A 22595-nucleotide genomic window follows, 5' to 3' on the forward strand; every position below is an offset into this window, starting at 1 on the left:
TTTCCCTTCGTAAAGTTGTTTACACTGATTCGCGTCACGTTGACTAACCGAAAACTGCTTGGATTGAGTGACTTTTGTGTGAGCTTCATACTTCACTATTGACAATTAACCTTCTTTCCCTGAAAAATTTTCAGTGTGAATTCGCTAATGTGACCACACAATAAAAATGAATACACTTCTGTTAAGACATATTACTATACTTACTATTATATATAGTATTGTGAAAAAGTATATCAAACTATATGCCAATATATAAATCAGTATTTTACAACTACTAAAATACAGAGATTATACTTGCACTATATTTTGATTGAATTTTCCCATTCTCTACCTTGTTTTTACATTTCTTTAGGCTATTCCTAATAATTGTTCATTTTATTAGTGTTAATAGTGTAACCTGTGTAGTGTATTGATATGACAGTTTGCTTATAGTGGGAACGTGTTGTGTGTAGACTGTTCTGACAATATCTTTATTAAAACAAATGTTAATATTTACAGTGCTAGTACAGTACTAAACTGCCCTGTCAGGTATGAGCCAAATTTCCCAACCAAAAGGTTATTTTCAGTCAAATCCTTTCAATTAGGCATTTCCATTAATCAGCTGATGGCATATTTAAATAAAGTTTATTTGACAGCTTTCTCGTAAACCCATATGAATAGAAATGAATAGTCACATCATTAATCTCAAAACTGAAAGCAATAGGAACATAATTCTCTGGGTGTCCCTCATCTTCAGTTGGAGTCTTTGACAGCTGCTCTGTCTTTGAGCAGTTTATTAAGCACACTGGTCTGTTTTATAACCTTGAGGTTCGAAATGTCTTCAGCAATAACAGGAACTTCAGAGCTGGGATTTGGACCCTCAGATTCGCTCTCGCTGTCCGACAGAGCTGTAAGAAGAGCGTCGTTCTCATACGTAGGAAAGTAATATCTGGAAAAACAGCACATATTTTTTTTTGTTTACAGTATAAGAGTCAGTGCTCATTCTGATGTCCAAAGCCTATATAATATGTAAAACTATTTAGTTTTTCAATTACAGATTTGAAATAATGTCTCATTTCAATTCTATATTCTCAATAATTGTCTTTATTGAGTCTAATATTTAACAATGTTAATAAAATAAATAATATAAAAATACAAATACATAATCAAATAAAATAAATAATAGAATTCGTTTTTTAATTGTCCAGATGAAAACTCGACTGAAAAAAAGTGATGTGAAAATGTCATACTTACTGCGGTTGGTCCCAGTGCGAGATCTCAGGCAGCTGCATCCCATGACCTGTGTTAACCAGGTGTTGCACTAGTTCCTCTTTGGTTTCAAACTTCTCCTGACAGCAGTAGCATCGGCACTGGTGAAGCTCACGCCGGATGTAATTCACTAGTTTCACTTGCTGGTAAAACTTGAGGCCTGGACAAACGACACAAATTACATTAAAGACCCTCTGTGTGGTCAAGAGTTCTTCTCAAAAACAAGGCAACATTTCTGCAATTATACTCACTTAAGTCTGTTTTTAATTTGTGCAGGTCAAATTCATGAGTTTCCTGGAGGAACAAAATCATTGAAACTAATGTAAAAAATGCATAGAAAATATTAAAATATAATTTTTTCCCTAAGCAACATCATATACCTCCATGTGTGTGTACATTTTCTCCATTGTTTCTGCTTGCTGCTCACAAAACAGACACACGGCATACACAGGATGAGCCTGCCAATCCGACCAATCACTGCAGAGAGTGCAGAATATCAGAAAGGAGAAAAAAAAACTGAAAATGTGATCTTTAGAGTAAAAAGCTGAAGGCCTTACTCATCTTCATCTTCAAAGAGCTCCCTGTCATCTTCAGACTGCACCTCCTCCCATGTCTTCCCCAACTCCTGCAACATTACAACAGCACAGCAGTGTAAACTGGGGGAATATTGTTTTTATTTATTCAGATGAGACTCGCACAAACCAACACGCGGTCGTACCAGGTAATTGATGACATAGAAGCGATCGTATTCGTGGTTTCTGGCGTTTATTCGTCGATGCTGCTTTTTTCTCATGTGATCTTTCAAGGTGGTTTTGTCCCTGAATGTTTTCTCACAGTACAGACACTGCATGCTATATAAAAATAAGAATATAATAATAAGAGTATTAGTCATTAAAAACATTATGTTTGAAAGTGCAAAAATATTATGTGGGAAAATGGAACGAATGAATGAATAAACAAACAAACAAACAAACAAATAAAAGTACATTTTCAGTTAGTGGATTCAATAATTGATAAAAAAAACCCAATGTAACATACTGTACAATTACATATTTACTACAACAAAAATACATAATACTTCAAAAATACACAGTGTAAAATAACTTTCATTATGCCTTCATGATGTTTTATTTTTGCATCTTCTATTTATTTGTCACTAACCCAAAAACTAACCTTTTTTGGTGATTTGGGATTAATGCAATGACCGCAAGCTCCAAAAGGGGGCGTTCATACCTTCTCCATCTCCATTTTTTATTTTTTCAATTTGTAGGTTTGATGATTAATAAAATATTTTTTAAAAAGTAATAATAAAAAAATCTATCTATCTATCTATTGCATACGTGTGTAGTATTGCGAAATGTATTATATAATAGTACATATTTAATTTATTATTTAATAGATAGATAGATAGATAGATAGATAGATAAGCAAAATCCTAAACACTCACTTCTCCTTAAAGTAATAATAAAAAAATCTATCTATCTATCTATTGCATACGTGTGTAGTATTGCGAAATGTATTATATAATAGTACATATTTAATTTATTATTTAATAGATAGATAGATAGATAGATAAGCAAAATCCTAAACACTCACTTCTCCAGTTTGCACTCCAGAGTGTCGAGGAACTCGTTGCAGTAGACGATGTTGTCAGGCAGGCCGATGCTGAAAGAGTGTTCTTTAGCCATGTGATTCAGCAGTGAAGACCTGCAGTGAAACCACAGTGCACAAATGAAATGCAGCACTTAAAATAAATATACAAATAAAAAAATTAAAATAACAAAAAAGCAAAAATAGTGATTCCTATCTATATAAGCGACAGAGTGGAGGGCCGAAGATGATTGGCTTGTGATGTCACTATACAGTGAAAACTGTATTCATGAATATGAATGAGCTTACTCTGACACTACAAGGTATTCTGCCTAGGCCTTCAGTCAAATGAGCTAATTAATATTCATGAGTAAAGTCTTCACCTTGGTATGATTTAGATTTTGAAATCGATACCCTAAACAAATTGAGCTGCATGGCCTTCCAGATGTTCCACGTCAAATTTATTATAAATTAGTAAATAATATGAAATGTATTATATATCCTCCTGAGACCCAGCTATGGAGTTTTTGCCTCTGTAGTGGACATTATATTTGAGTGAATTTCTCTGAGATACATACAAAATTAAAATGAATAAACCTTTTTAAAAATGTAAAATTTTATTTAATACTGTAAAAATATTGTATTATATATAATATCATATTAAATACTATACATAATATGAAATACTACATAATAAATTACATTTTATATAACAAATAATATATAAATAATTACTATTATAAATTTTAAATAATAAATAATTGAGAGATTGGGTCTGTGGTAGAGCTCATGTACAAGATGTCAAAACTCAAATGTGAACAATTTCACATCAGCATATGATTTGAAACTAAATGTTCTGATTCTAGAATTAGAAATCCATCAGAAATGAGCTTTTGATGCACATGACAGTTGTTGGTCACCTGTTTCCAGTAAACTCCTCATTGCAGAACATACATGCGCGATGAAACGTTGTATCGTCCCTCTCTTTTTGCTGCTGATCCAGAACTCCCTCCTATCGAAACATATCAAACTTCATTACAGACTTATCTAGCACCGCAAGACATTACTATAGTACACATTATAAATGTGGTTACATAATTGTCGTGAGTCTATAAACAATATTTATAATGGGTATGAATCTCAGTGTGGCGTGTTTTTATCATTCTGCGTTTCTGAAAACCTGCTGTTCGATTGCCATAATCATCCATAATTATCCCAGACGCAATCTGCAAATGATTTGTGTTTAATAAATAGTGCTAATCCTCTCAGCTCGAGTTTCATCAACGTGCAGCGTGTCACTGAATGATTGAAAAAGGTCACAGCTGCACTGTTAAACAGCTGGTCGCCACACTGCAGAGCCCACTGCAGAGGTGCTGAGAACGCTGGTTGCCTAGCAACCACAATCGCAGATTTTTGCCTGTGATAAAATGTGTGTGAGATGATAATGTTGACTCATAATATCTCTGCAAAAACAATCTGGGTGGGGGGGAGTGGGGTTTGGGGGTCTCATTGAACACTGTGTTAATTGTTTTGTCAGTACCTCCAGGTAAGTAACCATTGTGGAATTTCTGGCAACACAAATGTTTTTTTTTTTTTTTTTTTTTAACAGTTACACAGCAATTTATACTTAAATATTCAAAGTGATATATAAGTTCATATTATTCAAAACAAAAAGGTTTGCTTCAATAATCTTTTAACTCTCAATAACATTTTCAATCTATAAAATTACATTTCCTATCTGACATAATACGATTGGTAGAAAAAAAGAGATTAATCATGAAATAATAATTATTAATATAATATTATTATTATATAATATTATTATAACCAAAATATCTGTTCAAAACCATTTTCATTATATATGAAAATACATACTACTATCATTACATCAATATTTTTAAATAAAATTTTCACAATCCAATAATCTTTAGTTCAGGGTTCAAAAAGTCCTTGTTTTACAATAATAATAATAATAATAAAAACCAAAATATTCCTTTTTTATTTTTTTAAATATTCTTTTTTTTAATTTACAATTTTAATTTAAAAACGAAAACACTGTTTGAAAAGAGAAAATACTCAAAGTCTTCTCTTATGATGGTGTTAAGACCCGTTCACACCAAGGACGATAACTATAAAGATAACGATAAAGATATAGTTCTAAAAATCGTTCTCAATACTAAAGAATAGCAGAGTCCACACCACAAGTATAACGATAAAGGCAAAGAGAAACGATATCGTTGGAATCACTTTCAAAACGATTTTTCTCCAGCTGATGAACGATTAAAAAAAAAATTGACAGCCAATCAGAATCCATCCTGCTGTAACGAGCTCGAGAATTTAAAGCGGCAGACGAGCGTGCGCTTAGAATAAACAGACAATATCGTTCGCTGGTGTGGACGCTAATATTGTTATCTTTAAAGTTATCGTTCTTGGTGTGAACAGGGCTTTACTCATATTCCAGGTTTCCTGCATATAAATTTAATAGTAGTTTTTGCTGCTCTTGGATCAGTTTTGAATACTCATAACCTAATGTTACACAGGATGGGAGCTGATCCCAGAGCAGCACTCCTAACCTGTCGTTTTAGTGACACTCACCAGTCGTCTCTGTTGTAGCTGCTCCCTAAGGATCCTGTCCTCTGGCAGAGCATCACACAATAGGAAGTAGTGCTCTTGTTGTTCTAAAACAACACAAAGCAGCTTTTTAGTACTTAGAGTCTAAAAAGGTCACCATCTAAACAGGCCTTCATAGATTTAGACTTCACATTTAAATCAGAGAAGTTAAAGTGGTATTCCCCAGACCAGTATTATTTATATGCTATTATAGTATTTATTGATATTTTGAATTAGCTTTTATTTAGTATTAGTCATTAGTTTCATTTTTATTAGTAATAATTCTTTTTTTTTTTCTATTTAGTGATTTCTATTTATTTTTTATTTTCGTTATAGTTTTATTAATTTTAGTGTTGCAAGTTGCAACTTTAACTTATTTCATTTCAGTTAGCTGCACAGGCAAAATTACACATTTTCAAATGACGTTTTCTTAAGTTTCTGTTTTTCATCTAATGTGATCTTTTATTTTAATTTCAGCTTCTTTTCAATTAATGAAATTTTTAAATTTAGTTAACATTAACAACCTTGAATTGTGACACTGTACCTATAAAAACACCTACATTGGTATATTATCAACAATACGCAATTTAAAAATTTTGAAAAGTGGAAAATCGATGTACAAAATCTTTATTTTGCTCATTAAAATTAGTTAATAATTACACATTCTCTTACCACTGTGTAATGATTGGATTATGTACAAATTCTGCCGTGTGATTTTTACATTGTAACATTTTAAATGTTGACTACAGTGGGACAGAACAAAAGTTTTAAGGGGTGTGTTTAATGTCAGATAATAGTTTACAACAAAAAACATGGGATTTGCCTTTAAATACTTTTAAATTAGTTTACTGTCAATTCTATGGCAATTGACTAACATTATAAAATGCAAATGCAAGAGCTCATATGTGTCTTACCTACAGGACCTTCAGAGTTGGTCTTGATAACACTGCAGAAGTCTGTGATAGGCTGTTCTGTAAACCGTTTCTTCCAGTACAACATGTACCTGCAACAAGACAATTATAATTTTTCATTATTTTGTGTTATTTGTATTGTTCCTGATGAATATCTCTCAAATCTTACAAATCTTGTTAATTCTCACCGTGGAAAGTCTGCGATGAGTTTGACATCAGCGATAACCAGTTTGTGATACAACACCATATGCTTGAGAAGTTGGTCTTTTTCGGAGGCTGGAAAAGAGTCTGAACAGAGCGAACAGGTCACAGGACGGCCATCGCTGGAGGAGGCGAGAGGAGCGCTACCACACAGGTGCTCGGGGAAACAAAGTGGCTCTAGTATGCAATCCTGCTTAGCTAACATTGAGAGAAAACACAGTGTTCACACATTTATTAAAATATGATGCACAGATATCTTTGTGTTTTATATGACTTAAGACATTATATCCATTCTGGGTCATTAATTCATTCTGAAGCACTCCAGCTAGTGAGAAACCCTTGTCTCGTACATCCCACGACCTTGCAAGATGTCCTTGCAACATTCACACAAACAAGCAGCTGATTCACACAAAATGACCGTGTGACTCAAGACAGCAGGTTATCCTCTAAAAACATTTGTGCTCCTACAGTAAGTGCACTTTATGAGTTGTTTTGTCTCTTCAAAATGAGCTTTTGCAGTGACAAATTATTGGGTCGCTGATCATCTATTAGAAGATCCATATCAACAAACTTTGCACTTTAACCACCCACGCCTTGCTGATAAAAACAGCTTAAACTAGTCTAATAAGTTCTGCTGGTTTTAGCTGGCCTTGTTAGGCTAGTCTGTTCCTGGTTTTAATGTGCTTTTGGCTGCTTTCCAACTGGAAGACCAGTTAGACCAGCTAAAAAACAGCTTTGCAGGGCAGGGAGACATACAGGTTTCACTGTCCTTATCCAAAAAGGGGAAAAAACCCGCATTATGTGTTACATATGCCATGAAAAGTAGATGACAAACTTGCATTACAGTGCAGACGAGCTGTTATAATTAGCAGTAGCTTTAACGTTGCAATAGCTAGTTGCCATAGTTCACGCATTTCATGTAAACGGAAATAAAGCAATATTTTGTTAACATACCAGCCAATATTAATAATTTGGTTAACCAACCTGTCAAATTAGTGTTGTGCATCAGAGCGGCCATGGTTTTTTTCCCCCCAAATCACGTGACCTGGTGAATGACGCATTGACCAATCAGAGTTAAATCACCGCTGTGTATGCGGTTAATGGGTGTTGTAGTTCTCCATCCAATTTTTCTCATTCATTTCCTACATCTCCCATGAGGCAACGGTGTTTTTCTTCAGGGCTGAGAAGTGTGGTGTATGTGGGATGCTGCTGTGGCTCTACCCTCAGAACAATACAGTGCTACCCTGTTTAACAACAATATGGATAGTATCCGCCGTAATTGCCCTGTTTTATAGCACAGTTTCTTTTACTTGACGCGGAAAAAATGTGGATACCGACTGAACTCGAAAAATATGGCGTTGGTAAGTAATATATTTACATTATATTGCCGCATCGTTAATAAAACGCAAGTTGGATCGCTGCAGGTGCGATAATGAGCCGTGACATCTACAATCTGATGGCAGATAAAATGTAATATAATTTCCCGCTGATTTAAAGCCTTGAAGGCAATTGACAGAATAATGAATAAAAAAATTAAAATAAATAAATATATATATATATATATATATATATATTTTCTCGACTGGAATTATTTATGTTGTTTTCCTTCATTAATTTGAATGGTCATCTTGAATAGCATTTATATGCAGCAATAAGAAGAAATAGCCGCAGTAAAGGCTGATCTTTTGTGTTCCTTCATACAGACGCTGTAATTCATTTACTGAACAAATGCTTTTACGTCTAAAACCGAAACAATACTGTTTTATTTGAGAAATAGCATATTCATTGTCTATACTATCTATTATTACATCTACAGCAACCAATTACGTATTCAACTTAGGTTCAATTGGTATTTATTTATTTATATATTTACGTTTTTGTTTACATATTTAAATGTTTACATTTTTACATATTTATTTGTATATCTATCTATTAATCAATCAATCTATCTATCTGTCTATCTATCTACCTCTCTGTCTGTCTTTTTTCTTTACACACACACACACACACACACACAGACCCTTTTTGTACATATTGATAAATGAATATTAATAAATAAATAATAAATAATACATTTGCACTAAATAATTTAAAATAGTGCTTGTATTAACTGCCATCAAATTTTCAGGGCAAGTTGTGTCAAATGATAACCTCAGTGATGTTATTTTTATTTGCTTTTTTTCCGCTACTTTTGATGTATTTTTTTGTAAGTTTGTTGTGACAGCAGCTGAAAGTTTGAAGGATGATTTTTGGCAGATGAACAGTCTGGAATCTGCTCATCTCTCATTGGCTGACGGGTAGAGATGGACGGAGTGAGGAGTCCAGCAGTACAGTGGAGTTCACATGGGCTTCAGGTCTCCTGTGATCTCCTTCACTACAACCTTACTCAAATAAACAGGATGACATTTGGTCATTTCTTCACTTAGAAGGAGAGAAGGTCAGAGCACAGAAGAAAAGTTCAAGGGGGCAGGGAAGGTGGGACAAGAAACATAGCCTCTGTTTTCTGTGCTTAAATTGCAGAGTGATATTATGGAAAATCACAAAAAATGATTTTCTTTTTTTGCATTAGCCACAAGACACATCTGGAGTATATTGCAGTGGAATATGGCAAAATGGCTGCATATTACAGTTCTACTCTTTGGAAAGTGTACACCGCTACCGAAACCTTTATCAGTCATGAAATATGGATGGAGTCCAGCCAGGATGGCACACAGACACACATAAATGCATGCATACACATTTACACACAGGCGCGCACCATAATCTTGGCCTCTCAGCCCTTTTGGTTGCAAATTCAGCTTAATGAACCATCTGCTATTTACAGTTAATGTATCATTAAATGCAATGGCATTTCAAACAAGAATGTGTCTGATGATCATCTTCTCACACCTGGCTTTTCCTCTTTAACCAAAGTTGATGGAAGGAAATGGGGCAATTAATGGGACTAGAGAAGATCGCTGAACATTTTGTAATTATTTACTCAGGCGTATGACTTGTTTTTTTTTTTTTCTTCAAAGGAAGAATATTTTAAGGTCTTTTTTGTCACTGCATCTACAGTAAATGGGTAGTGTTTAAGCTTAAAAAGGACCCAAAAGTGCAATAAAAGTATCATTTATATAGTCCATATGATTTGTGTGCAGTATCCCAAGTTTTCTGAATTAAATGAATAAGTCAATCTAAATATGAAAATTAGCTGAAAATTTACTCACCCTTAGGCCATGCAAGATATAGATGAGTTTGTTTGTCACTTGCTCACCAATGGATCCTCTGCAGTGAATGGGTGCCATCAGAATGAGAGTCCAAACAGCTGATTAAAACATCACAATAATCCACAAGTAATCCAAACGACTCCAGTCCATCAATTAACATCTGGTGAAAAGCTGCATGTTTGTAAGAAACAAATCCATCATAAGACGTTTTAACTTCAAACTGTCACATCCAGCTGAAATATGAGTCCTCTATCCATAATATTGCTTTCTCCAGTGAAGAAGTCATCTTGTCTGAATCAGGGGAGAAATGTGCCCAGATCAAGCACTGTTTACAACCAAAAACAGTCCAAAACAGCTCTAAACAGATATATTGGTGGATTTTGATGCGAGAGGAGAACAGGGGATGGACTTTTTCTCTGAAGGAAGCGTTATTATGGATTATGGATTTTTTTGGTTAAAACACCTTAATAATGGATTTGTTTATTACAAACACACAGTTTCACACTTTACAAGACGTTAATTGATGGACTGGATTCTTGTGGTTAACTTGTAGATTATTGTGATGTTTTTGTCAGCTCATTCTGACGGCACCCATTCACTGCAGAGGATCCATTGGTGAGTCATCTGTAGATTTCTCCACATCAGCTCCTATTATTCAAATAGTGTTGCGTGAGAAATAAATGTCAGTTTAAAGGAATAGTTAACCCAAAATATAAATTCTTTCATCATTTAGTCACGCTCATGTCATTCCAAACCTGTATGACTTTCTTTTAAACATTTTCTTCTTAAAAACTTTTTAACAAAAACAAGATGTTTTGAAAGTCAATGAAGTCCACTGTTGTTTTGGACACCAATGACTTTCATTGTATAGATAAAAATAGTTGAAAAATTTTTATGAGAATTTTCATTTTTGGGTGAATGTTCCTTTTAAACTTGAAATCACATAATCCTGAATGTCATCTCTGCATCCCTGCTGAATTTGGATGTTGATCGGCTCGTGATGAAAACCACCATGTGGACTCTGCAGGCAACAGCTGGGAACAGACAGCTTGACAAGTCCATCTTGGTTTATAATTACACCATAATGTTCAGAACATTTAATAAGTAAAGTGAAAGCTAATGTCAGCAGCACGTAATACTTTTCTTGTTACTTCTTGTTCCTGCACATCAGCACGGTGTCACATCTTTTCCAATGGTTGAATAATTTAGCGTAATTGAAACATCCACCCAAAAACTGATCTTGGTCAAACTATTTAGCGATGTAGTCCGGGATTGGCGCATCCCGTTCCCGTGCTTCTCAGCTCAGATTTATGATGGCAGCGCATTCGGCATACAAATGAGGCTCTTGCTTTTGTCACATGCTGACTGGGCGCCTACTGTGCCCTGGTCAACAGGCACGCTGCCACTCCGAGAAAGAGATAAGAGTGACAGATAAAGTTAGAAGAGGCCTAGTCAGCTGCTAGATCTGTGAGACGTTGGTGGGAATGAAATGAGACTTTCAGTGCACACATATAAGCTCTGTTCCCAAACGTAGCAATCATTTTAAGGCATTGTGGGATGTAAAAGCTGTTCAAAAGGTTGGCAGCAACATTATGCGGCCATCTAAGATACCTAATTTTGGCCGAATCATAAGGCAGCACTGCATGTGTCCTTCACAGACAGCCATCCCAGAATGGATTGCAGCAGACTAAGGAAAAATTCAACCAGAAGTTGAAAGAAATGTTGATGTAAATAATTTGTAGTCAATACCAAAAATGATCACAAAAGTTAACAGTATAATTCATATTGCACAAACATTGTGTGTATTTATCACACTGTTATCTAAAGCGCAGGACACACCAAATGCATCGGTCAGCTTTAGTTTTTTTCTGTGTGTTCCACACCGTTGGCTCTAGTTGGATGCCATCAACTGTCAAGGCAATGCAAGGCAACGCGAGGCGGCGCCACAGTCTGCTTTCCTCAGTGCTAGTTCTTTGGCATCAGCTTGGTGTGTCCCTACTCTTAGCAACATGCTAATAGTCAAACTCATCTGTCAAATTTTGAAGTTGCTATTTTAACAAATATTTGCATCAATTGTAAAATCGAGTCTTGTATACTCTTGCTATGAGTGAAACAGATTATTGAAGAAAAAGGATTCTAAAAAGGATTCTATTCATCAATTGCTGATTGGATGGCGGCAGATCTGAATGTGAGCTTGCAGTCAATAGTAAGAAAGGGGTGGGTTTATGAATGTGAAACGCTTGGAGAAATCCTGGATATGTCATCATTAGAGAGAAGTCTTTCATTTTCACTAGAAATGTGTCATGATTTTGTGTTTGAATTAAAAAGTTATAAGGTCAAAAATTAAACGTGCATGGATAAGTCGTTTATTAACATGCATTTTGGAAATACATTTTAGAGATTTAAAAAAATGTCTTTAAAATAGCAACTTTAACACCTTGTTATTATAGCAACCTGCTAATGTCAAACTCTATTGGAATCAGTTGCGACTTGCGAATTGAGTCTTCTATATGTTTAACAATAATGAATGCTGTTATTGTTAAAATAGTTAAGCCTAATTTTAAACTGTGACTATTTCACCAGAGTATGTGTGTGTATGTGTGTGTTATTTAGCTGCATGTAGAGTAGCATGCTGTTTTCTTGGTAATATAAAACTTTATTGAAATATTTGTGTGAGGAGTTGCTATCTATGTAGAACATTTCAAATCAGTTACTGTTAAGATTCCGTCTAGGGCCCAAGGCAAACACAGACATGGGGCCCTCTACATCTTTTGTTCCTCCCTTTTGTCAATCCTTATTTATCTAAGAAAGACTTAAGCCCGGCTCACACTGTGCGATTTTGGCCACGATTTGGTCGTCTGAGACAAATTTTGAAAATCCTAAAAGATTCCTATAATCCTAGGCTAAAATCTGTAGTCTTTGATCGTTAGTTTGACATGTTCACCGACAGCCGATTAATGACCGTTGCGATCAAATTTGACCTCCGACGAACTTCTGGCAGTGTCAGAAGATTTGGCGCACAGTCCTGCAGTGTGACCGCTCCTACGACGAACGTCAAACTATCTTTTTTTGTTTTCAAGACAAGCCATGATCAGAATTAATGCTAGAGATTTCTTCTAACCGCATAAACTTCGGCGCTCTTGTCCTCTGCTCACAAATTCATATGATTCGTTGCCTTTGCTATGATAAACACCGGTTGCGCTGCAGTTTTTATGTGGGTGTGTAGTGCTGCTTGCACTATTCTGCATAAATACGCTGGTATTGTCGCCATTCATATATTTTAAATGATAGCCAACATTACAGCACCGCGTGCAATGCAGCTCGCAGTCACTGAACGTGTATGAGTTGATAAGGTAAACTCCGGTCAAGTTTTCTTGCGCGCACCCATTTTTAACGCGTCTTGACTGTCGTACAGTCTGACATTAATGACAACTGAGATCCCACAGTGTGACATGATCATCATGTTCGTACAGCCTGACAAGTACAATCCTAAAGGACTTTTAAAAAAATCGCACAGTGTGAGCCCAGCTTTACTTGGAATTTCTCTTCAGCAGTCTTCACATAGCAATGATGTCTAGTCATCTGGAGTTCTGTCTGAAAGAAGAAGAAAAAAACAGCACAACATTTGAACTGTTTAACCACCTGGGGTCGAAGCCCGCACTGGTGCGGTCTGTCTCGTATTTTCTTTATAACCGCAAAAAGAACTAAAAATACTCAGTCAGTTTTGATTGTACAGATAAGAATAAAGTATTGTTTGAAGCTGCAAAGGGCCTACTTTTATTTGTGTATAGTCATAATAACAACAAAACAATGTGCTTTTGTAAAATAAAGAAAATAAACAGGGTGCGTTCTCTGCCGTCTCTGTCTCTGTCATCTCTCTTCACAAACACGTAAATAAAACAACCTGAATCTCCGCGAATACTTGCCTCAAAGACATGAGAAATATATGTATCCAAAGCTTGAAATATCTATGATATTCTTTTAAATTAAGTAAGTCACGTCCAAAATAAATATTCTCTGTTAAAGCAATACGTATGAAACCAATGCGATGTCCAGTTTTCCAGTCTCAACTCATTATCTCAAATGTGATCACGCCCACGAGCCGATTTAGCATTTTTAAAATGTTTACCTTTTTTCTCTGACTTTCTCTTGCTTTCCTTTTTCTGTATCTGAACTTCTCTTCATCTCCCTTGTCTTTTATATGTTGCCTTTCTCATCTTCTCCCTTTTCTATTTTTCTTTGTCTGCCTGTCTCTTCCTCTCTCTTGAATGTACTTTTATGTACATTAAGTTTCTCTCACTACAATTTTTTTCATCTGCTTACACACATTTTTTTTTTTTAACTTTGCCTTTTTTTCCAAAACTTTACACACAAATCCAAGAATTGCACACACAAAATGCAAAATGCCTCACATCTCTTGCAAAATGAAGCACTGCATTTAAAATATCACAAATATGATTAATTCCTGTTAGATTGTTGTGTGTTACATTAGAGAATTGTGTGCTGAGTCAAAGGCCGAGAATTAGTGTATGGTTTTGCAGATTTGGTGTGTGGTTCTGGTGCTTGAATGTCAGCTTTCAGAAATTGTGTGACAAGTAAAGATGAGATAGAAGCCAATATTGAATTAATTTTTCTATGGCCTTGCCAGGAACAGGAATCTCTACAAAGTTAGCATGAAATGAAAATTTACCCTTTATATTTTGTAAATGCATGCATAGTGCATAATGCATATTGTGTACATTGCGAATGATTTGTCTATGTATATGTTTTATTTAAAATATATAAAAATTAACTTTTTTTGTAACTACAAGGCCATCTTTTGACCTCGTAATTCCTGATCAAAATCTTCCAGTGAAATGACAGACTTCTCTCTGGTGATGCGCGCCAGACTTCTTCAGCCATTTAGTCTGCTGAATTTTTTTTTTTTACAATTGACCATTCGCAAAGTCCCGCCCCCTTTCGTTACTGTTGTTATGTCTGACAAGCCACGGCGCTCTCATGCCACACATCATGTTCTCACGCAGGGAAAAATACATCGCGGAGCAAAGAGGACACTGACAACATGCCAACAGACAAGACAGAGCAGGTTATATTTGGTATGAAACAAAGTCTCAGCTTTCAAATTTTGTCATTTTGTAAAATATTGTCAATAAATTTAAAAATGAATGTGTCATGACAGATCGCTGTAGCCTCAGTTCACGAGGCATGTGAACCGATCATCTCTTCCTTTTTACTAGTTATAGCACAAAATAAAAATGAACATAAGAAGGTATCTTGTTTCAACCACGGAAAGACTTCAGTACACACCATTTTTCAAGTTCAGGTCCACCAATGTTAATCTGGTTTGTTTGTTGGACAAAATGGCAGATTCAGCATTATGATTGGTCAGATCGCCTGTCAATCAAACTCCTTGCGAAGGGTCAATTGACTGCAAGCGTGCACTCAGATCTGCCTCCATTCAATCAACAACTGTCGGAACAGAACCAAGTCCCCGTCCTGAATTTTTCTTCTTCAGTAATCTATTTCACTCAAATGTACGTCACAATACAGATGAAAAAATCTTGTCTGGAAAAGATTTGATCTATTTGCATTAAATCCTGACTTTAAGTGAGCATTAGAAGAATGCTAATCTAAATGTAATAATAGGAGACATTAGCATGTACAGTAAAGGAATAATTCACTCAAAAATGAAAATTTGTTAAAAAATGTACTCAAACTTAGGCCATCCAAGATGTATTGATGAGTTTGTTTCATCATCGGAACAGATTTGGAGAAATGTAGCATTACATCACTTGCTCATCAAAGGATCTTTTTTAGTGAATGGGTGCCGTCAGAATGAGAGTCCAAGCAGCTGATAAAAACATTACAATAATCCACAAGTAATCCACATGAATCCAGTACATCAAGTAATATCTTGTAAATCGAAAAGCTGTGTTTGCAAGAAACAAATCCGTCATTAATGTGTTTTAACTTCAACGTCTTAATGATTCCTCTGTCCATAATATTGCTTTCTCCAGTGAAAAAGTAATCTTGTCTGAATCAGGAGAGAAAAATGCACAGATCGAGCACTGTTTACAAATGAAAACAGTCCAAAACAGTTTTAAACCAATATATCAGTGGATTTTGATGTGAGAGAATTTTTCACTGGAGGAAGCGTTATGGATAATGGACATGTATTTTGGCCAGAAGCAAAGGTTTAAAGTTAAAATGCCTAAATGATGGATTTGTTTCTTATGAACATGCAGCTTTTCTCTTCAGATGTTGACTGATGAACTGGAGTTGCGTGGATTACTTGTGGAGTAATGGATTGGTACCAATACCAATGGATTGATATCCATTACTGTTGAAATCAATATATTAAAGGGGTCATATGATGCGATTTCAAGATGATTGTGCATAGATAAGATCCCTGAAGTTGCAAAGACTAAAGTCTCAAAACCAAAGAGATATTCTTTATCAAAGTTAAGACTCTGCCACGCCCCCCTAAAACGGCTCATTCTAACACGCCCCCACATATCTACCTCACTATGTGGAAATATTTGTTAAAAAAATGGTGTATTGGCCAATTACTAATAAAAGCATGGAACTGCTCTTTGTTTACAGTAGTTGAGTTGAGTTTTTTTTTTTTTGGTCCTCAACAACAATTATTTACAGTAGTAGATTTCGTATAACATGCGATTTTTGAAATATCCAAAGATGAGAACTTACCCAATGCGCTGGAGCCTGTCTGTCAAGTAGTTTACAGTGTTTCTTGAACAGTTGTGCTCGTCGATTGCTGTCAAAACGCATGTAGAGCATGGCTGTCTGTGTGGGAAGGGTTTGAAAAGGCCACTTGCTCACCAAACTGCTGCCTTTGTGCTTGTTACCATCTGTCAGAGCTCATTGGCTGTTTTTCATAGCGACCATGTTGATAGTCAGGTGAATTTACTCTCACCTACAGGTTGGAGAAGTTGCATGTGGTTTGTTTTTCTCCTGGAAACCTGTGAGGTCATACTTGACATATCCAAGTCAAGTATGGGGAAGTCGTGGCCTAATGGTTAGAGAGTCGGACTCATAACCCAAAGGTAGTGGGTTCGAGTCTCGTACCGGCAGGGATTGTAGGTGGGGGGAGTGAATGTACAGCGCTCTCTCCCTCCTTCAATACCACGACTGAGGTGCCCTTGAGCAAGGCACCGAACCCCCAACTGCTCCCCGGGCGCCGCAGCATAAATGGCTGCCCACTGCTCCGGGTGTGTGTTCACGGTTTGTGTGTGTTCACTGCTGTGTGTGTGCACTTTGGATGGGTAAATGCAGAGCACTAATTCTGAGTATGGCCACATGTCACTTCACTTCACTTCACTTGACATGGAGAATGTGACCTCAGAGTTATGTCAGATTTATTTTTGCATAGACCCAGTGGACAAGATGGAAATAAGTTACAGCATCAGATGAGTTCAAGTAACTGTGGTAGGAGCAAAATGACTATGTACGTTTTCCAATAATTCAGCAAGATTTTTAAACTCTACTTCTACAAAATCATGAATAAAGAATGTGCATCAGGATACCATCAGTACAGATGCTGTAGCTGTTGTTTTCACCATATTTTCTCACTGACACCCAACTCAGAAACTTAATGAAAGTTCAGATTTCACTCATGTGCACTCAACTCGTAAATGCGATCTTTCCAACTTGACTAGAATGCACCAATATTGACTAGATTGACTAGAGGAGGATTTAAACCTACATCTCCTGCTTGAGCACCATGACTCAATGTGCCAACGTGTCATTTTTTGCTGAAATCAAGTTGTCAAGTCATAATTCTCTCCTCAGAGCATTTATCGGATTGATGGCACAAGGCGATAACGCGGTACTGAAATGTGGTACATGCTCTTGACTTTCTCAGACTGTCAAGTACAGTTTCTCTGTCTTCTGTAAGATTAGAGAAAGTGACAACCGAAGACAAACAATTCCCCAAAGTGAGATTGCTGTGTGTTTTCCTCCGCTCTCATCCAGTTCTTTCTCTCTGTCTCGGTTGCTCTCTCTCTGGGCATTCTGGTAATAACAGGCCGTCCTGTGCTCTGTGGAGAATAGCTATAAGACATTCCCATCTGAGAGCCACGCTTCACTAATGAACACAGACTACAAACACATTGAGGCCCTATTCAGTTGTCAGAGAATCATCTGAGAATGCTTTCTTATTTCATTTTGAAACTGTGCAGAAATATTTAATGTTTCTAGATAGATAGTAAAAAGATTTATTCACTTACCTTTCTTCACTGAAATAATGACTCTTTACAAACAGGTTTCCGAAACACTTACCCTGCCTGTCATTGGTCAAACAAACAGAAAGCCACCCCCCCCCCCCAAATCACGCTATTGGTTGAGCCACTGTTGCTATGTCAGGGTGGTCGGGATTCATAAACAAACAGCAATGTTTTGATAGTGCCTCAGAGCCACATTTTACACTTTTGTGCGGGGAAATACAAATGGCTTATTTATAATCTGGGATAGGAGAAGTTGAGATATGTTTTATGTCAGAAACATCTTTTGATGAGGGTCAGTTACTATTATCAAAGAATCTTTGTCGAGAAGGCCCTGACTCTCAGGAGAAAAATCAGTAGACTCTCAAAAGTCTTTATTTATTAGAAACAATTGGGATGTTAAAGAGACTTCTGTTGTATTTCTCTTATTTTTTTATTTTTTTTTGCCTGCTAATCCTGCATATTAGATTGCTGACAGAACTGAATTGTTAATCTAAATGTTCTTTGTGCATCATAATGGCCTGTATTTATTTTAAGTGAGATGTCTTTACGGTGATGGCGTTCTGTTATTCTCGAGCTACAATAGGAGCTGCACTGTTTTATATGCAAATAAAGTGTTAATATAGAAAGATGTTGCACTCTGGGAGTGAACAGAACAAAGCAAAATATGCAAGAGATGTATTATTAAAACTAATATTCTCATTACTGCACACGAGGGCTGAGTGTGGGAATGATTACACATCAAATGAGAAAACCGCACTGCTGGTGTACCTCTGGTACTTGATTTTTATTAAAGTTGTTTGTTTTTAGAGACTGGCTGAGCCATTTTCGGCCAATATATTGAACTTGTGTCTCTCCCTAATGCTCGATGTGATTAAATGAACCAAAAGCTTTATCAGCATCCTGTATTCTGGGCTTCCAGCTTAACCCTATAGAGCCTACAGTATCATATTTGATACAATAATAACGTCTAAAGGTTCAATAATCTGTTTTATACATATATATATATATATATATATATATTATTATTTCATATGTCAGGGTTAAAACCTATGAAATGGCTTGATAAGCATAGATTTGTTTTTATTTTGTTGATGTATTTCCTATTGAAACATGATCCATGATTTGTCAGTGAGTAAACATGTCGAATGCAATGAATGCAGCATCTGTATTGATGGTAAATTTGTTCAAATGGATGAAGTTTTATAAAAAAAAAATTCATTTACAAAAAACTGAGTTGCATGTACAAAATACCATTGTATTGTAAAGTTGCGGTAGAAAATATATTACAATTCAGTTTATAGAACCTTTGTAAATTGAAGAAAAACATAAAAAAACCAAAACACACTTGAAGCATGTTTTTATTCATCATGTTTTAGAAGTAGAGCTAAAAAATCTTTCTGAATTTTATGTAGAAATGGTACTTTGCCATGTAGCTCCAACAAGGGTTATTATACAGTTAACTAAAACTGAAACAAAAACTTAAACCATAAAATAAATTTTTGCTACTTGAAATAAAGTAAACATTTTTTTCAGCTAGTTGCTAAGGAAGCATTTCTCATTTCACTGTAGTTTAACTCGATGTACTAAAATAACTAAAAATAAAACTGGAATAAATATTAATATAAGATATACAGATTTATAACATAAAAAAATGCCAAAAACAAAATTACTAAAACTAAAATTAAAATGAAAACAAAATATAAAAATAAAAATCTATTTCAAATTATTAATAGAAGCGTATGTGTATGATACTAAAACAAGAGTGTTGTAGCTGTGGACTAATTATATATGTATATACAAATAGAATTTAAATGATTAAAAAACAAACAACAATAATAATTTCATCATTTATACATTCTAAAGATTAAATAATACAAATAATAAAAATGGTGATAATAATACAAATTGATAATAATAAAATTACTACTACTACTACTACTACTAATTATTATTCTTATTATTATTTAATCATATGCATATATATGTATATGTTTAATCGTTGTTTTTAAATTCAAATTTCAAATTGAAGTTCCAAAAGAAACAATCATATGATTGTTTGAGTGGCCGTCATTGGAGAAACAGGAATAATTGCAGCAAGCGTGCCGTGTTGTCCAGCTAATCCTTAACCCGTTGTGTTCAGTAGTTGTCCAATCCTAGCCTCACTCACTACAAGCATAACTGCAGGACTGATCTCAGATGTACCCATACAAACATCCCTCCCATTAGCATTTTAAGTGTTGTGTTGGTATTTCTGTGTATCAAGAGTATGTCTGTTCGCGCTCTGCCTTCAGCTGGTATTGTCTTCTCTCGAGGCTGACTCAATACAACATTACAGCTAGCGTCAAAAAGCAATATGAAGAGAGGTTAGTTAGTGAGCACGCCCATCCATCACCCTGACAAACAGACAGATATCAGTGAGCTCTGACTGTCTACAGGGGATTCTGCTGCTGGTTTAATGCTCTGACATCAGCCATTTACTGTCTCTGGTAACGCTGATAAAGGCCGTTTGCAGTGAATACATTAGTACATGTTAAATATAGTAAGTAATGATGCTTTCAAAAATACAGAATACACAAAATAAGTGTTTTGTGGGAACTTTTATGGTATTGCATCAGATCAGTAGAATTTTCAGTTGTTCTTTCTATGAAGACTGCAGGTGCGAGTGTTTGCAGAATCGGATCAGTTCTGTGTTTTGCAGACTAACATAGATGAGGTTTTGTCAAAATTGCGAGAATGATAGTCGTGGAAGCATCAAAAAGTTCAGTAATGTTTTGGATCATATGTGATTGTATTCTAACAAAAGTGTGTGAATGAATTTACAACTTTCATTCAAGGTACATTTCAGTTGTATAATTTCCCGTTTCTATTGTAAATTTAAAAACCTAGTAAATTATTTGTAGTAGGTTTTTTTTTGCAAAGAAAATATAACATTAAAATAGAAAAAATATTTATATATAACTATTATATGTTATATGTATATGTAGATATTTATTTAATATAAATTATTATATGTTAAATTTTAGTATAATTTCCAGTTATTATAAATTTAAAAAGCTCAATTATTTGTAGTGTTTTTGCAAAGAAAATGCAACATTTAAAATGGACAAAATATGTTTATATATAATGTTTTATATTTATATATATATATATATATATATATATAAAACATTATATATAAACATATTTTGTATATATATATATAGATAGATATAGATATTAATATTTTTATGCAAATAAAATATTTAGAAAAATGCAAAATATGCTTAAAAATAAAATTATGCAATTTTTGTAATGTTGCTATGAAAAATTTGGTCTGATATGATGATTATTTTCATGTTATGGTTGATAATTAATAAGTAGTCAGTATTAAAATATTTTAAATAAATAAAAAATAGCAAAGTAAAATAAATTAAAATGAAAAAAAATATATAGAAGCGCTACAAGTGAATTTAGGCATCATAAAATTAACGTACTGTATGAAAAACTAAATATTTTTGAGATTATAGTCAACAGCGTTTTAAAATTTTTAGTGTTTTTAAATATTTACTTTAAGTGATCATAAGATGATGGCAGAAGTAATATAAATGTAAATAAACAATTAAATATACAATACTGCTTGATTGAAAGATCTGTAAAATCAGCGATAACCGATTTGGTGCCGATATTTTGTGCATCGATAATGTTTACATTTGACTGATTATAAGGTGTATTATAAATGCACAAGCTAGAAAGCTTTATACATGAATTTTAATTGTTAAACATTGTTCTTAGTCCATAAGTCTGACTTGAGGAAAACAGATTTCTGTGGGTAAATGTGTGAGAAAATGTATCATCATATCAACCGGAGTGATACAAGGAGCTGCTTCCCAGTCCATCCCGACCTTTTTTCCAAACATACCCAACTCAAAAATGTGCAATGTGTGATATTCTTCATATCCACAGAGATTTAGAAGCTGAGCATGCATAATATTATGCAGTCTATAAATGTGGCCACGGCAATTAATGCCACCTTAACCTTTCTAAAATGCTTCAATGTCTGAAAATTTGAATAGCAGCCGCATTACTGCAGAAGAAACCCGACTGAACCTTCCTGCTCTGTGACTGTAGATCACAGCCACGCGACTGAGTCACAGGCACAGCGTTCTAGGGGTGCGGACGGCTCTTTGCACCTGGTCAGGGTTACACGAGACGGGCCTCTGGCTGCCCTGTCTCTCTGCCAAGCAGCAGTGTGTGTCCACAGCGCTGACAGCAGGACCGTGGGAAAGCATTTAGCACAAGCGCACAGCTCAGACGGGTTCGCCAGTCCTATTACAACAGAGCTTTTGTCACTCCCGTTGGCGATGGCAGAGGTTCAAATAGATTTAAGCAGTAATAAAAATCATCTGCAGTTTAATATTTGACTCTGTGAACTGTGCATTTTCTGAAGACAATGTGACTGCTGTTTCTGCGTACAAAACTCGTTGATGTGATGCTAAGGTGTTGTGGGTGGTTGCTATGTGAAAGACTTGTTTGTAAGCCATAGTGAAGTTCAATTTTTTTGGGTTTTATTGTTGGGGGGGGGGGGGGGCACCTTTAAATGAAAT

At 35.2% G+C, this 22595-nt stretch overlaps 2 protein-coding genes and 1 long non-coding RNA gene across 3 annotated transcripts in view; 1 reads left to right on the plus strand and 2 right to left on the minus strand.

Annotated features, from left to right (window-relative positions):
- Positions 1-584: 584 nt before the first annotated feature.
- On the minus strand, positions 585-7623 carry LOC107576366 (zinc finger protein 277-like). Its single transcript, XM_016262560.1, has 12 exons — positions 7545-7623; positions 6548-6758; positions 6363-6451; positions 5434-5516; positions 3759-3850; positions 2845-2955; positions 1967-2099; positions 1806-1873; positions 1629-1725; positions 1500-1542; positions 1234-1408; positions 585-928 (listed from the first exon to the last, which is right to left on the minus strand). The coding sequence occupies exons 1-12, from the start codon at positions 7576-7578 to the stop codon at positions 733-735; spliced, it is 1332 nt and encodes a 443-aa protein (XP_016118046.1). The 5' UTR covers positions 7579-7623; the 3' UTR covers positions 585-732.
- A 132-nt stretch (positions 7624-7755) lies between these two features.
- Positions 7756-22595, plus strand: part of LOC107575921 (dedicator of cytokinesis protein 4-like) — a 79554-nt gene continuing 64714 nt past the window's right edge. Inside the window, 1 exon segment of the mRNA XM_016262234.1 lies at positions 7756-7921. Coding sequence (XP_016117720.1) covers positions 7885-7921 — 37 coding nt within the window. The 5' untranslated portion in view covers positions 7756-7884.
- LOC107574047 (uncharacterized) lies at positions 10358-13365 on the minus strand. Its single transcript, XR_001607617.1, has 3 exons — positions 13304-13365; positions 10713-10803; positions 10358-10417 (listed from the first exon to the last, which is right to left on the minus strand). It is a non-coding gene; the product is annotated as an uncharacterized lncRNA (long non-coding RNA).

The sequence above is a fragment of the Sinocyclocheilus grahami genome, unplaced genomic scaffold, assembly GCF_001515645.1.
Source record: "Sinocyclocheilus grahami isolate Dianchi unplaced genomic scaffold, SAMN03320097.WGS_v1.1 scaffold31.1, whole genome shotgun sequence".
NCBI classification, from domain to species: Eukaryota; Metazoa; Chordata; class Actinopteri; order Cypriniformes; family Cyprinidae; genus Sinocyclocheilus; species Sinocyclocheilus grahami.

What these genes read in the sequence shown, in the direction of transcription:
- LOC107576366 (XM_016262560.1), bottom strand. Translation starts at nt 7,578, where the DNA reads ATGGCCGCTCTGATGCACAACACTAATTTGACAG. An exon ending in GAGGAGTTTACTGGAAACAG is followed by an intron (nt 2,956 to 3,758) that starts GTGACCAACAAC and finishes GTTTCACTGCAG; the next exon opens with GTCTTCACTGCTGAATCACA. An exon ending in AAATGTACACACACATGGAG is followed by an intron (nt 1,543 to 1,628) that starts GTATATGATGTT and finishes TTGTTCCTCCAG; the next exon opens with GAAACTCATGAATTTGACCT.